The 13,625-nt window shown below is 43.0% G+C and overlaps 1 protein-coding gene across 7 annotated transcripts in view; it reads right to left on the bottom strand.

Moving 5' to 3' along the window:
* The window catches only part of LOC130911332 (RING finger and transmembrane domain-containing protein 2-like), a 96,882-nt gene that overhangs the window by 27,733 nt on the left and 55,524 nt on the right, over positions 1-13,625 (bottom strand). For 4 of the 7 annotated variants that reach the window (XM_057829216.1, XM_057829215.1, XM_057829213.1 and 1 more), the window contains one exon: positions 9,406-9,555. In XM_057829216.1, coding sequence (XP_057685199.1) covers positions 9,406-9,555 — 150 coding nt within the window. Of the gene's footprint in view, positions 1-7,261; positions 9,204-9,405; positions 9,556-13,625 lie in introns of those variants that run through there. The other 3 variants (XR_009062013.1, XR_009062012.1, XM_057829214.1) reach the window with 3 other exon arrangements.

Consider the following 13,625-nt stretch of genomic DNA (forward strand, 5'->3'; position numbering starts at 1 on the left):
TCACGGTTCATTACATTTTCGGGACAGTAAGAAAACACTTTTGTGCTTTCAACAATAGGAACATTAGCCTATACAAAGCTAGAATTCTGCTCAAAAATAGAAAATACAATATTCTGCAATGTAGATATTTTGATAAACAAAATAAAAATAAATAACATTGGCTAAGACTTTTTCTTTAAAAAAATATCTGATGTGCAAAATTGAACAGTTGCAACACTGAACAGTTTCAAATGTCTCATATTAACTTTATGACCACAGCCTCGAAAAGTAAGGGTTAGGTAAGGGCTGTCAAACGATTAAAATTTTTAATTGAGTTAATCACATCTTTAATTTTAATTCCCCACCCAGTGGGCCAACCGCTTTTCTTTTCTTCCATGTTACATTTAACCGTTACCCACGCTGCTCACTGCACTTCTGAGTGGTGCGACAGCCTGGCCGTTTAATTGTTATCTTTTTTGAGACTGTCAGTCAGCTGATTGTCGCGTCCGCCAGCTGGCTGCCTCCCCTCCCAACGTGACGTACTCTGATTAACACCGGACGGGCAGACGACGTCGCAGCCGCTGATGGGCCACCCGAGAAAGGGTGCCAACTTCAGAAACTAGCCGCTGTCTGTCATGTATCCATTGTGCAGCCCTTTGTTTACATTTGCGGCAATAACGACACTCGCTTTACGGCAGCTAAGCCGATACAAGGTAGCACTATTAGGCCGTTGTTTGAGCTCACATCCCCGCGTGTGTGTTGTATTGTGCCTGAGTCTTGTTAACCAAATAAAGGCAGCGTTAACAATAGTCATCTGACCGCTCGTCATTTTACAGTCAACACTGAGAGTTCGCATTTGACAGCATACGTGCCACGTACCTCCTCGCCAGCTGTTTGCTCGCCATTCATTCACCTGCGCATTTGATCGCTATTTTCGTTACACTCCCGCTTTTTCAGTGAGGTATTTTGTGTTCATTTGTTATTGGATCGTTTTTGTGCACCACTGTAAATAAGAGCACCGCAGCAGTAGGGGTAAACTGCCGTTTTCGTTCAACCCGTTTTGTTTAGTGTAGAAGCCAGGGTAGTGGCTGTCTTTTTTATATTTCCTTTTTACGATCAGGGTTTACTTAGCGTGTGGGGTTTAAGTGTAGTTTCATTTTGTTTGTGGTTTTCGCCTGGGCTTACGCTGAAGCCAGCTCCTTCCGCATTTGGTATATTTTGTTCATTGCGAGTTCGACTTTTGTGAATAAAATGCGTCAAATATTTTAACGTGATTAATTCAAAAAATTAATTACCGCCCATTAACGCGCTAAATTTGACAGCACTTTACATTACGTCCGAAACTCGTTCGGTACGCCTCCGTTCCGAACCGAGCACCCAGAACCGAAACGGTTCAATACAAATACATGTACCGTTACACCCTTACTTATTATTTATTTTCCTTTTTAAACTTACGCAGCAATGGACACCCAACTTGCTCTTACGGTATTCTTGCTGCTGTGGTGGTTATTTTTTGAGCGATCGTGTCTGGACACACAGCTCGGAGCCACGGCTACATTGTTTACAGCAGGGACCAACTGTTAGCACTCCGTGCTAACCCCACGCTGGCTCCCAGAGCGAGACCCGACATTCCTCATGAACTGAAAAGGAAGAGGCAGGGATCTCGTGTGGGGGTTAAACGACAGGCAAGGAAGAGACGTTACCACCTCGTCCTCCCGTCTGTTATCATGGGGAATGTTAGATCTCTCCCCAATAAGATGGATGAGCTAACGGCGCTAACCCGGCACGAAAAGGACTTCCGGGAGGCGAGCTTACTGCTGTTTATGGAATCGTGGCTAACAGCGCTAACGCCGGACACGGTCGTAGAATTGGACGGCTTCAAAGTCCTACGTGCGGACAGGACGCTGGAGAGTGGTAAGAGGAAAGGAGGTGGACTGGCTGTGTTTGTGAACGATAGATGGCCCTGGGCACATCACTATCAAGGAGCAGCTCTGCAGTAAGGACATTGAGCTGCTAGCTGTTGGCATGACACCATTCTACATCCCGCGAGAGTTCAGTCACGTGATCGCGGTAACCATGTACGTCCCACCCGCTGCCAATAGTGATATAGCCTGTGATGTCCTGACTGCAGCTGTGAGCAGGCTACAAACACAGCACCCAAACGCCCTGCTCCTCATTTCTGGTGACTTCAAAAATGCCTCTCCTTCCTCCTCTCTGCCTTCATTCACACAGCATGTCACCTGCCACACCAGAGACAACAAAACACTGGACCTCAGTGTTTCCCACCAATGAACCAATGTTTGCCCCCCCCCGCCGAAAAAATTAAAAAAAGATAATAATCAGATGCGTCAGTCAGCCGGTTACACAGGTGCAGCCCACTCCACTCTACTACCAGCGCGAGCGAGAGCGCCCGCGTGCGTGCGTGCGTGCACACACACAGACACAGGCGCCAACAGGTCGCGCTCATAGACGGGATTACTAGCCTGGTACACCAGACTCATAGCTGTGCTATGCAGGCATGAAAATCTCTCACCTTTTGGCGAAATTCGCTGTTTTGAAGTATAAAAGGGCGACCTACGTGAATTGCGTAGATCCGAGGTGAAATTCTTTTTTTGGGGGGGGGGGGGGGGGGGTCGGGAGGTTTTATTTAATTATTATCATCATGTGATTAACTTAGTACGTAAACTGAGCACTTAAGAAATCGGTTCTTTAAAAAAGTGACACTTGGACAGTCAGCAAATCCTTCTAGATGCTTCGCTGACGAGAACCAATCATCGGCCCAAGCTGCGTTCCATTATTCCAAACGCGCGCACTCCTTACGTGTACATGGGAGCGCTCGGAGAGCCTTTGGTTGCATTGCAAAGCTGCGAAAACAAAAAGCAGGCCTTATCCACACCGGGGCAGACCACAGCGCAGCATACACACTTGCCTGCATTTGCCAGCAGATTGAATTAGGTGAGTAATGGTTTCAATCGTTTTCACATTTTGCGATTTAAAAAAGTTACTGCCATTCGTTGCAGCTTGCGTTGAACACTGCCAGAGCTAGCCAAATCTCCCATGAAAAAAATAGCTCCCGTTAAATTGGCGTCAAGCTTGTGTATTTAGCGGTAATATAAACGAAGAAACATACTGTTCAGTCAAATTAAGCAGCATGCTCTCGGATGGAGGGGGGCGCCTCGTATCGCTCCCGTCGTCCACCTGAGACGCGTTATTTTCGGCTGGGACTTGAGCTGATGGCCGGTGTCGGCACAACACCGGCCCGACGAGTGGTGGGAATGACTCTTGCTTCTTAAAGCTTTTCAGAAATACAGGGATCCCTCGTTTTTCGCCGTTAATGGGGACCAGAACCCGCCGCAATAAGTGAAATCCGCGAAGTAGCGCCCCCCCCAATTTTTTGTGCATGTTCAATGTATTTATTCAGATTTTACATTGAAAAAAAGATACATATATATGACGTTTTTTCACTTTTTTCACCAAAGTATCATTTATAAATGGTTTTCAAGCACTTCAAAATGTAAGAATTATGATAAGTTTTAAACATGTTACTGCCCCACCGAATTATTTGTAAACAAGAATAAAGTAGTAAGAAAATGCTTGGCTTTATTAAATGCTTCATAGTGAGTCTACTCAAACCCTCTAGGCTTTGTTAAACGGTGATTGACACATGTGCAAAGTTTTTCTTTTTATATATATTTTTTTGTTTGAAGCAACTTATTTGATTGAATAATAAAGACACAAATGTCCTAGCCAAAATGTGGCCCAAACGCAAAACAACATTACTTCAATGGAAAAATTTGTTTCAATCAAGAGAAATAGTTTTCAAATGCTTTTTTTGTCTCAAATTGATTTTTGCAATCAAAAACGATTTTTTTTATTGAAGTGACTTTTTTGGGATTAAAAGTATATACTGTATTTTGATTGAAGCAACTTTGTTTTTGATAGAAGTAACTTTGTTTTATGATTGAATAATAAAAACACAAATCTACCTCCATCGTTATTGAGAGAGAAAGAAATTAAGAAAGCTTTAAAACTAAAAGCCACCGGGGAGTCTGTTTTTTTTTATTTTTTTAATATTTATATTTCATTACATAGACATGCCTCGTAGGGAAAGGAGATTGAGGGATAAAAAAAGAAGTTGGATGAAGCTGCTAAAGGCAGTGGATACCTCATCAGCTGGGTGAATAGCAGACCTGGTAAGAACAAGTTTGCAAGGATAGTCGGGTATTAAATACAATTATAAACAAAATTACTATGTTATTTTTCTATAAGATTTTATGTCATTGCTTTATTAATCATTAGGTGCTAGAGTTGTTAAGTATGGATAACAATGAAATAATAGTTTTGAGAAAACTGTGCTGTTGGTGGCTCAGTGACCATCTGATGTGGTTTGTTCTCAGATGAACAAGTTGAGGAAGGAAGTTTTGATGCAGAGGTTGAAGGAAGAAAAGAGGCAGACTGACTGAGTCACAGCCAGAAAGTGTTGATGACAGTTTTGATTTCTATTCACTGTTGCCCCCTCCCAATTAAAGTATGTCACAGTCGCAGCCAATTATTATCTAAAGCTGGTTGAAATTGAAGTTATGTTGTTTTAAGGTGTATTAAATACTTGTTCATGTGCCCCTTTTGATCTATGAGCACCCGCCCCTCCACCGGTCTCTGCACGGCCCTGCAGTGTGTGGGTCGACAGAGCTCAGTATTTTGTTGGGGTGTACAGTGTACTGGAACATATTTCCTCCACACCCTTCTCACCTTTTTAACCCCTGACCCATTTTCATTTCTGGCTATGAGAGTATGAGTCTGGCCACCATTCAGCAGAAAAAAATTTCCAGGGCGGAGCCAGCCACAGCAAATAGACAGCGGAGCGGACCAATCAGCGACGGGCTGACGCGACGTCGGTAAAGCGACAAGAAACTAGCGAGAGACATTTCAACATATTCAACATGGCTAGCGCGAGACAGACTGTTGGTTTTAGCGACTCGATGTGTTTTTGGTCATGTAAAACCGAATTTACCGCGGATTGGAACATATTGCCGCTGAGTCTGGTGTACCAGGCTACGGGACTACTGTCTGCTGAATTCTGTTGCATTTGGCGCGATCCGGCGACACCGCATACAGCAATTTATATTACATTCAGTGGTGGTCTCAAAATGCCCTAAAGAGATACACCAGGCTTGAAAATGTACACACACACCCTACCCCAAGGGTCAGAGACCCTCCCACCACAGTCTCCTAAAATCCTGTGGGAAACACTGGACCTTTTCTATGCCAACACTAAGGAGGCATACACATCACTGCCCCTCCCACCGCTGGGCAAAGCTGATCACAACATGGTGGCTCTCCAGCCTGTGTACAAACCTCTGGTCCGCAGCCAGCCAGCTGTGACGCGCACGGTTCAGAGATGGTCTGGAGAGGCCGAGGAGGCCTTAAAGGACTGTTTTAGTACAACTTCGTGGGAAGTATTTAGCGATGCCCACGGGGATGACATTGATAGTCTAACGGACACTGTTACTGACTACATAAATTTCTGCATGGAGAACACTATACCCACCAGGTGTTTCTCCAACAACAAACCCTGGATCACACCGGATATTAAAGCTCTCCTGAAGGAGAGGAGGAGGGCTTTTGTGTCAGGCAATAAGGAGGAGTGGAAGACTGTGCAGCGCCAGCTGAGAAGGAGGATCCGAGAGGGGAAAAGGTCCTACAGGAAGAGGATGGAGGTGCAGCAGAAAATCGCCAAGGGAGTCTAGATGGGCCTGAAGAACATCTCAGGCCACGGACAACCTAAGACCCAGTCTGAGGGGGACCTGCAGTGGGCAAATGAGCTGAAGCTGTTTTTCAATAGGTTCGATCAGAGGCCTGCTCCCACTCAGTCTCTCCTGCTGCAGCCCCCAACTCTCCCGCTGTGAATGTCTCCCCCTCCCCCCTTCCCCCACAGTCTTCGGCTCCCAGCCACATTAGATAGCCAAAACCCCCTCCTGTTCAGCCTTGTCCTTTACCACTTCTCAGGTGAAGGACCAGCTGAGGAAGATGAAGGCGAGGAAGGTAGCGGGTCCAGATGGCATCTCCCCCCCAAGCTCCTCAAATCCTGTGCAGACCAGCTGTGTGGAATTGTCCTGCACATGTTCAACCTGAGCCTGAAGCTGGGCAGAGTCCCCCAGCTGTGGAAAACATCCTGCCTGGTCCCGGTGCCAAAGACCCCACACCCGAAGGAGCTCAACAACTTCAGACCAGTGGCGCTGACATCTCATCTGATGAAGACCCTGGAGAGACTGGTCCTTGTCCACCTGCGCTCTTTGGTGAGCTCCTCAATGGACCCACTCCAGTTTGCATACCAGCCTGGTATTAGTGTGGATGATGCCATCATCTACCTCCTCCACACTTCACTCTCCCACCTGGAGAAGGCGGGGAGCACTGTGATGATCATGTTCTTTGATTTCTCCAGCGCTTTCAACATCATCCAGCCCACCCTGTTGGGAGACAAGCTGGAGCGGGCGGGAGTGGCCAACTACCTCACCACATGGATCCAGGACTACCTTACAAACCGGCCAAAGTACGTGAGGGCATGGGACTGTGTGTCTGACGTGCTTCTCTGCAGCACTGGGGCACAGCAGGGAACTGTCTTGGCTCCCTTCCTGTTCACCCTCTACACTTCGGACTACAGATATAACACCCCCACCTGTCACATGCAGAAGTTCTCTGACGACTCTGCGATTGTTGGCCTCATCTCAGACGGAGATGATCGGGAGTACAGAGAACTTATTCAGGGTTTTGTGGACTGGTGCCAGCAGAACCGCCTCCAGATCAACGCGGAGAAATCCAAGGAGCTGTTGGTGGATTTCGGCAGGCGCCGCCACTCTCCACTTGTACCAGTGAATACCCAGGGAACGGATGTTGAGAGAGTCTCAACTTACAAGTACCTGGGTGTTCATCTGAACAATAAATTGGTCTGGAGTGACAACATCAACGCTCTCGATAGGAAGGGTCAAAGCAGACTCTTCCCACTTAGGAGGCTGAGGTCTTTTAGCGTTCAGGGGGCACTCCTCAAGGGCTTCTATGACTCGGTGGTTGCATCAGTCATATTCAATGGAGTGGTCTCCTGGGCACGCGGCGTCTCAGCCCGGGACAAAAAGAGGCTGGACAAACTGATAAGGATGACTGGCTCTGTCCTAGGCTTCTCCCTGGACTCAGTGGGGGACAGGAGGATGATGGCAAAGCTGTCATCAGTGCTGCACAACCCGTCCCACCCCCTCCGGGGCACCCTTACAGCACTCCACAGCTCCTTTAGTAATAGTGTTAATTACATTAACGGCTACATCACGCCATCCTCTGTGTGACCTATATCTTTGCTGCTGTAACACCGAAAATTTCCCCATGATGGGATCAATAAAGATCTTATTTTTCCTGTAAAAAAGGCCTCACCTTCTGTGGGTTGGAGAATGGTCTAGGACCTACAATCAGTCAATGATGCCATAATTTAAAGGGCACTTTACATCCTGGGCCAACACACATTGTTAACTGGACTAGATTCAACTTTCCTTACTGTTGTGGACATTAGTAATGCTTTCTTTCCAGTCCCTGTTGACAAAAGCTGTCAGTTTTGGTTCGCTTTTACATCCATTCATTATCTGACACTTAATGCGAGGTCGGGTCGCAGCAGCTTTAGCAGGAAAGCCCAGACTTCCCTCTCCCCAGCCACTTCAACCAACTCCTCAGGCGGGATCCCAAGACGTTCCCAAGCCAGCCGAGAGACATAGTATAGCAGAGCTTTTCCAGGATGCTCATTGTGGATTATAGTTCTGCGTTTAACCCCATCATCCTGGACATTCTCACTACAAAGCTAGATATTCTGCCCTCCTCTCACATGCTCCTGGATTAAGGATTGCCTTTGTCCAACAGACCCCAGACTGTGAGACTTGGCCCCCACCATTCTTTCAACTGCACACAGAGCACCGGCTCACCACAGGGCTGTGTACTGAGCCCCCTCCTGTACTGTCGCTGTACCTACGACAGCAGTCCAATCCAACGACAGCAGTCCAATCCACAGGAGCAACGCTATCGTCTCGTTTGTTGATGACACCACAGTGGTTGGACTGATCCCATAGGAGATGAGGCAGCCTACAGAGAGGAAGTCTACAAACTCTCAGTCTGGTGCTCAGACAAAAACTTGGCCCTGAATACCACCAAAACCAAAGAGGTCATCATGGACTTCAGGAGGAACAGAACCGATCCGCCGCCCCTGTATATCAACGGCGAGTGTGTGGAGAGGATCCTCACCTTCAGGTTCCTGGGAGTCCAGATCTCAGATGACCACTCATGGACTGCAAACATAGCAGTCATCATAAAGAAGGTTCAGCAGCATCTGCACTTCCTAAGAGTCATCAGGAACAACAAGCTGGACAGAAAGCTGCTGCTGGCCTTCTACCACTCACCCATTGAGAGCCTGCTAACATACTGTATTTCCACCTGGTATGGGAGCTGCACTACTGCAGACTGGGAGAGGCTTCAGAGGACAGTCAAGGCAGCGCAGAGGATCATAGGCTGTCCTCTCCCCCTACCTGATGGAAATCTACTCCTCCTGGTGCCTCAGCAGAGCTCTAAACATCCTCAAGGACAGTTCACATCCTGGTTTTCAGCTGTTTAAACTGCTTCCCTCTGGAAGACACTATAGGTGTTTAAAAGCTAGAACAGACATACTGAGGAACAGTTCATTTGCTAAAGCCATTTACACCCTGAACTGCCATATGTAACACCACATCACCCAATGTCCAATATTCAATGTGCAATACTTACTACGTGCAATATTCCATGCCTTCACTGTCAAACCGCTGCTACGTACTTCCATTATTTGCACTGCTTGAACATAGGAATATCTCATACACATCTTATATTTATATTTTATACTTTTATACTTGCAAGTCACTTTTGAGATTTTAACTTATCCTGCACTGAAAAGGGAGATGCTCCATAATTTCATTCTACAACTGTATAATGACATTAAAGGACTATTCTATTCCATTGTATTCTACTCTCTCCAGCATGTCCTGAGTCGTTTCCGGTGCCTTCCGCCGGTGGGGCATGCACGGAACACCTCTGCGGGAAGGCGTCCAGGAGGCCTCCGAACCTCCCTGAGCCACCTCAGCTCCCCTCAACACAGAGGAGTAGCGGCTCGACCCTGAGTCCCTCCAGGATGACCAAGCTTCTGACCCTATCTCTAAGGGAGAGCCCTGCGGAGGAAACTCATTTCAAATGGCAAAAGGTGAATATTAAAAAAAAAACCATAATAATAAAATAAACTGAACTGTATCAGTTTTGACAGATTTTCTGATTTAGGTATTGGGATCGGAAGTGAAAACATGGATTGGGGCAGCACAAGGATAATAATAATACAGTAATTTGATGTCAAAAATCCAAGGCGAAAGAAAGCACCTTGCAGAGACTGTAGATTATAATGAGCGCAGCTCCCAAAAAGTAGCTGGCTGAAGGCTCTTCCCCCATGATATACTTGTACCACAGCTGGATGGGAACCAATGCACGAAACAGCTGACTCAGCTCCTCAATTAGCAGGTAGAACTTGCCCTGCAAACAGACACAATAATGCAAAAATATTGTATATGTGAAAACCTTTGTTACTCAGGACCTCAAGAGCATCGCAGAAAGACAAAACCTGTGTGTTAAATAAAACCTGGCAAAACATTGTGATTCTTCCCCTTGGGCTAAAAAATCTATATATTTTCAACTTACAAAACTTCAACAAAAACATTCATCCAAAAAAAAAAAAAAAAAGACCATAATACCTTTAGACACAATTGGAGTTTTTTAAGATATGAAAGGGCTCGGGTTTGACTTGCAGGCCAAACCCTGAGACTGAATGGTGTGTATAGGAATTGTTGTTGAACCACAATTTAAAAGCAATGTCTAATTTACACCGTTTTACGTACAATTTTTTATTTGTTATCCAGACCCGTGCGGTCCATAAGGCGAGCTAGGCAAATGCCAAGGGGTGTCGCAGCGTCCAAAGGGGCGTCACGAAAAATGTTCAAATAATATTTGATGATAGCAGTATAAATATATACAAGACAATAAAACAAAACAACAACAATATATATTGTATTGAGTCTTTTAAAAATAATTAAATCATTTTTCTATTGTGCCCTCTGCCCGTTTCAGTCTCACCCCCCCCCCCCCCCCCCCCCCCCCCACAGACCAGCGAGCTACCTGAAGGTGCTATTTTTAGCCTCCGCAATTGAGCGACGTTACGGTGACGAGTTGACATCATGAAAAGACAAAACCTTCCAGTCGCATTTTAGAAAGAAGAAGAGGAGCATAAACGTCAAAAGGTTTGTTGTGATAAAAAAAAAAAAAAAACTTGTTTCAACTGCATAAAAACGTATACTTGGCACAATTGCAAGCTAGCAGTTTACGTAGAGTTTGTATGACATACTGCTAAAGCTAAATTATACTGTATGCTGTAATTGCACTACTATTAGCCAGGTCTGTTATTTTAGAAATATTTTCAGTATTCAACCAGCTGTGGATTACTTTCAGTTAAATTTACTCCAATTTTAGAGATAGTTGCACAAAGTGTATGGATACTAAAATTTTGTCTTTCTGATTTTCAAGTGATGTGAAGCACTTTTATCTTGTGTTAAATTTTGCTATTAAATATTCCTTGCCTAAACGTGCCAAGGTTAATTAAATGAATACACTATTAAATATGCAATTAATAATTTCTTAGTTCTGAGGTATGGGGGACTAAAAGTGCCATGGATTTAAATGCATACATTTGTCATTTATTCATTAAAATGGCAATTTTGTTCATGCAAAAAAAATATTCAATTAAATTATTATATAATATTTAATTCATTATTATTGGATTGTCCTGTGTAGTTGCAGTGCTTTATGAATTTATTTATTTTTTCAGCTTCGCTCGTCAAAGATAGTGGCCGGATCCTAACACCTGATCGAGCCAGGAACAGGAGGCTGCAAGAATTTAGGCGAGGCGCTATTATGGTTATGTCATGCTGGTTTCACAATCAACAGCTTTTGACTAATATAATGTAACATTCCACTTTCTTCTCTTTGTAGATGCTCTTCTGAAATATTTTCCTTCCACCTGTACATCCCGGGCCATCATTCACACCCAACTTATTCACGTCAGCACCAAGCACAAGCCCACCAAGTCCAGTGCCTTCCCACACACAAACTGCCAGAGAAGACAAGGCGAGTAAGGTGGGGAAAAAAATTGTATTTTAAATTGTTCTGTGTGTGTTTATTTAAGTTTGAGCGGGTGGTTTTTAAACATATTGTAATAATTGTAATTTATTTTATTTATTTACTGTATGTGTGTTTTTGATTGGTGTTTTTAAATAGATATTATAGCATTTTTCTTTTAATTTCTGCACTTGCTTGTTTTAGTTGTTTTAATATAATATATTACAAAAAAGATAATGTGCTTTTAAAGTGTGAGTGTTTAAATATTTGTGGTGAAAAAAGCTGGAGGAGGGGGCAGCAAATACAGTGCCCTCCATAATTATTGGCACCCCTGGTTAAGATGTGTTTTTTAGCTTCTAATATTTTTTTTTAATCCAAATAATATGGGACCTTAATGGAAAAAAAGAGAAAAATCCAACCTTCAATACAAATGCATTTATTCAGTGGGGAAAAAAATCCCACATAAAGAAATAATTATTTGACATCAAATAATGTGTGTCACAATTATTAGCACCCCTGGTGTTAATACTTTGTACAACCCCCTTTTGCCAACAAAACAAGGTCTGCGGACTTAAATAGCCATGGGAGAAGCTTGATTTTGTGTCTGGTGAACCATTTCTGTGTAGATTTGGCCATATGTTTAGGGTCATTGTCTTGCTGAAAGACCCAGTGACGACCCATCTTCAGCTTTCGGGCAGAGGGCAACAGATTTTGATTTAAAATGTCCTGGTATTTCAAAGCATTCATGATGCCATGCACCCTAACAAGGTTCCCAGGGCCTTTGGAAGGGAAACAGACCCACAGCATCACTGACCCACCCCCGTACTTCACAGTGCGTAAGATCTTTAACCCTTTAATAGGGCAAGTGACTATTTCTAGAAATGAAAAAATAGATATATATTATAAATATTATTAATATTATAAATATTATTAGATTATTTTTTCCCAATAAATCATAATTGTATGTTTTATTTGTTATAATTATAAATTTGTTCAAATGGATTGGACATCCAGCACCATCAATGGCAGCCAATAAGTTATGGATATATATATATTTTTAAATCCTCATTCGTACATGAAAGCGTTAACAACAGGAGAAATTCATTTTCTTCATATTTTTGATTACTTATTACGTCATCTCCTGGAGTATATTTTGTTAACATTGTTTTTTTGTGGGGTTTTTATTTGGTGTTATGCCATTTTTATTGCACATTGATTCATTTCCTTAATGTTCTTGTATGTCCATTGTTGAATGATCCACTTGGCCCTGGAAATAAAATTGTTTGTTGACAAAGCGTGTGTGCCGTTTTGCTTTCATTAATTGTGTTCAAGAACCTTTTGGCACTGAAACCGGTTAAAAGATGCAGAGTAGTAACCAGTGTCCGAACCTCGAGGTGGGTAGAGTACCCAAAAAATGTTACACAAGTAAGAGTAACGTCGGTTAAAAAAAAATATTACTCAAGTAAAAGTATAAGTAGTCTTCCGAAAAATGTACTCAAGTACAAGTTAAACATACTTGGTGGAAAGTATACACAATGAGTAACATTGTGAGTAACTGCTTATGATGTTAGATCTTTTTTAAAATAATGCTATTTTTTTCTTTGCACGAAATGATCTATATGAAGTGTTATTATTATTATTATTATTATTATACTGTACTGCCTATTACAGAACCACTAAGCCAAGGAGATATATACAGGACTGTCTCAGATAATTAGAATATTGTGATAAAGTTCTTATTCTAATTTCCTGAGACAGTCCTGTATACACATATATGTATAAAAGGTATGAAAATGGGTCAGGGGTCAAAAAGGTGAGAAGGGTGTGGAGGAAACATGTTCCGGTATGGGCTGTCTCAAACGACTAATTTTCTCCCGATTAGTCAGCCCGATCAGTCAGCCCACTATTTTTTTACAATTAGTTGACTAATTTTTTTTTTTTTTTTTAATAATTTAGCAATGAAATTTGTGTTGACGCTTATTAGTTAAAAAAAAAAAAACATTTTGGAAAACTTAAATTCTTTATTACAGTGCAAATAAACATGTAAATAACAATAATTAATCACACATGAACACTGAGGTCAAATGCTGATAGTAGGCCTGAACGATATTGGAAAAAACTATCATTGTGATTTTTGTGGAGTTTGCGATATTATATTGCAATATTAAAACGAGAAAATTTTCACCAAATCACTTGAATAGCTCCGTTCGGGATAGCTGCACTGTTAACAGGGGCGCCGTATAGGGGGGAAAAGTGGTACTGATTCTAAGGGCCCATGGCCTGAGGGGGCCCACAAAGAAAATTAGAGCATTAGGTAATCGTTTGCAAATTTAAATATTAATCATTATAATTTTAAAAGGTATAAAACGAAGGGTTTCTTTTTCTTGTTTTGTTTTTGGCAAAAAGTAAACATCCAGAGAGCATATGTATTGCCA

The sequence above is a fragment of the Corythoichthys intestinalis genome, unplaced genomic scaffold, assembly GCF_030265065.1.
Source record: "Corythoichthys intestinalis isolate RoL2023-P3 unplaced genomic scaffold, ASM3026506v1 HiC_scaffold_28, whole genome shotgun sequence".
Taxonomy (NCBI): Eukaryota; Metazoa; Chordata; class Actinopteri; order Syngnathiformes; family Syngnathidae; genus Corythoichthys; species Corythoichthys intestinalis.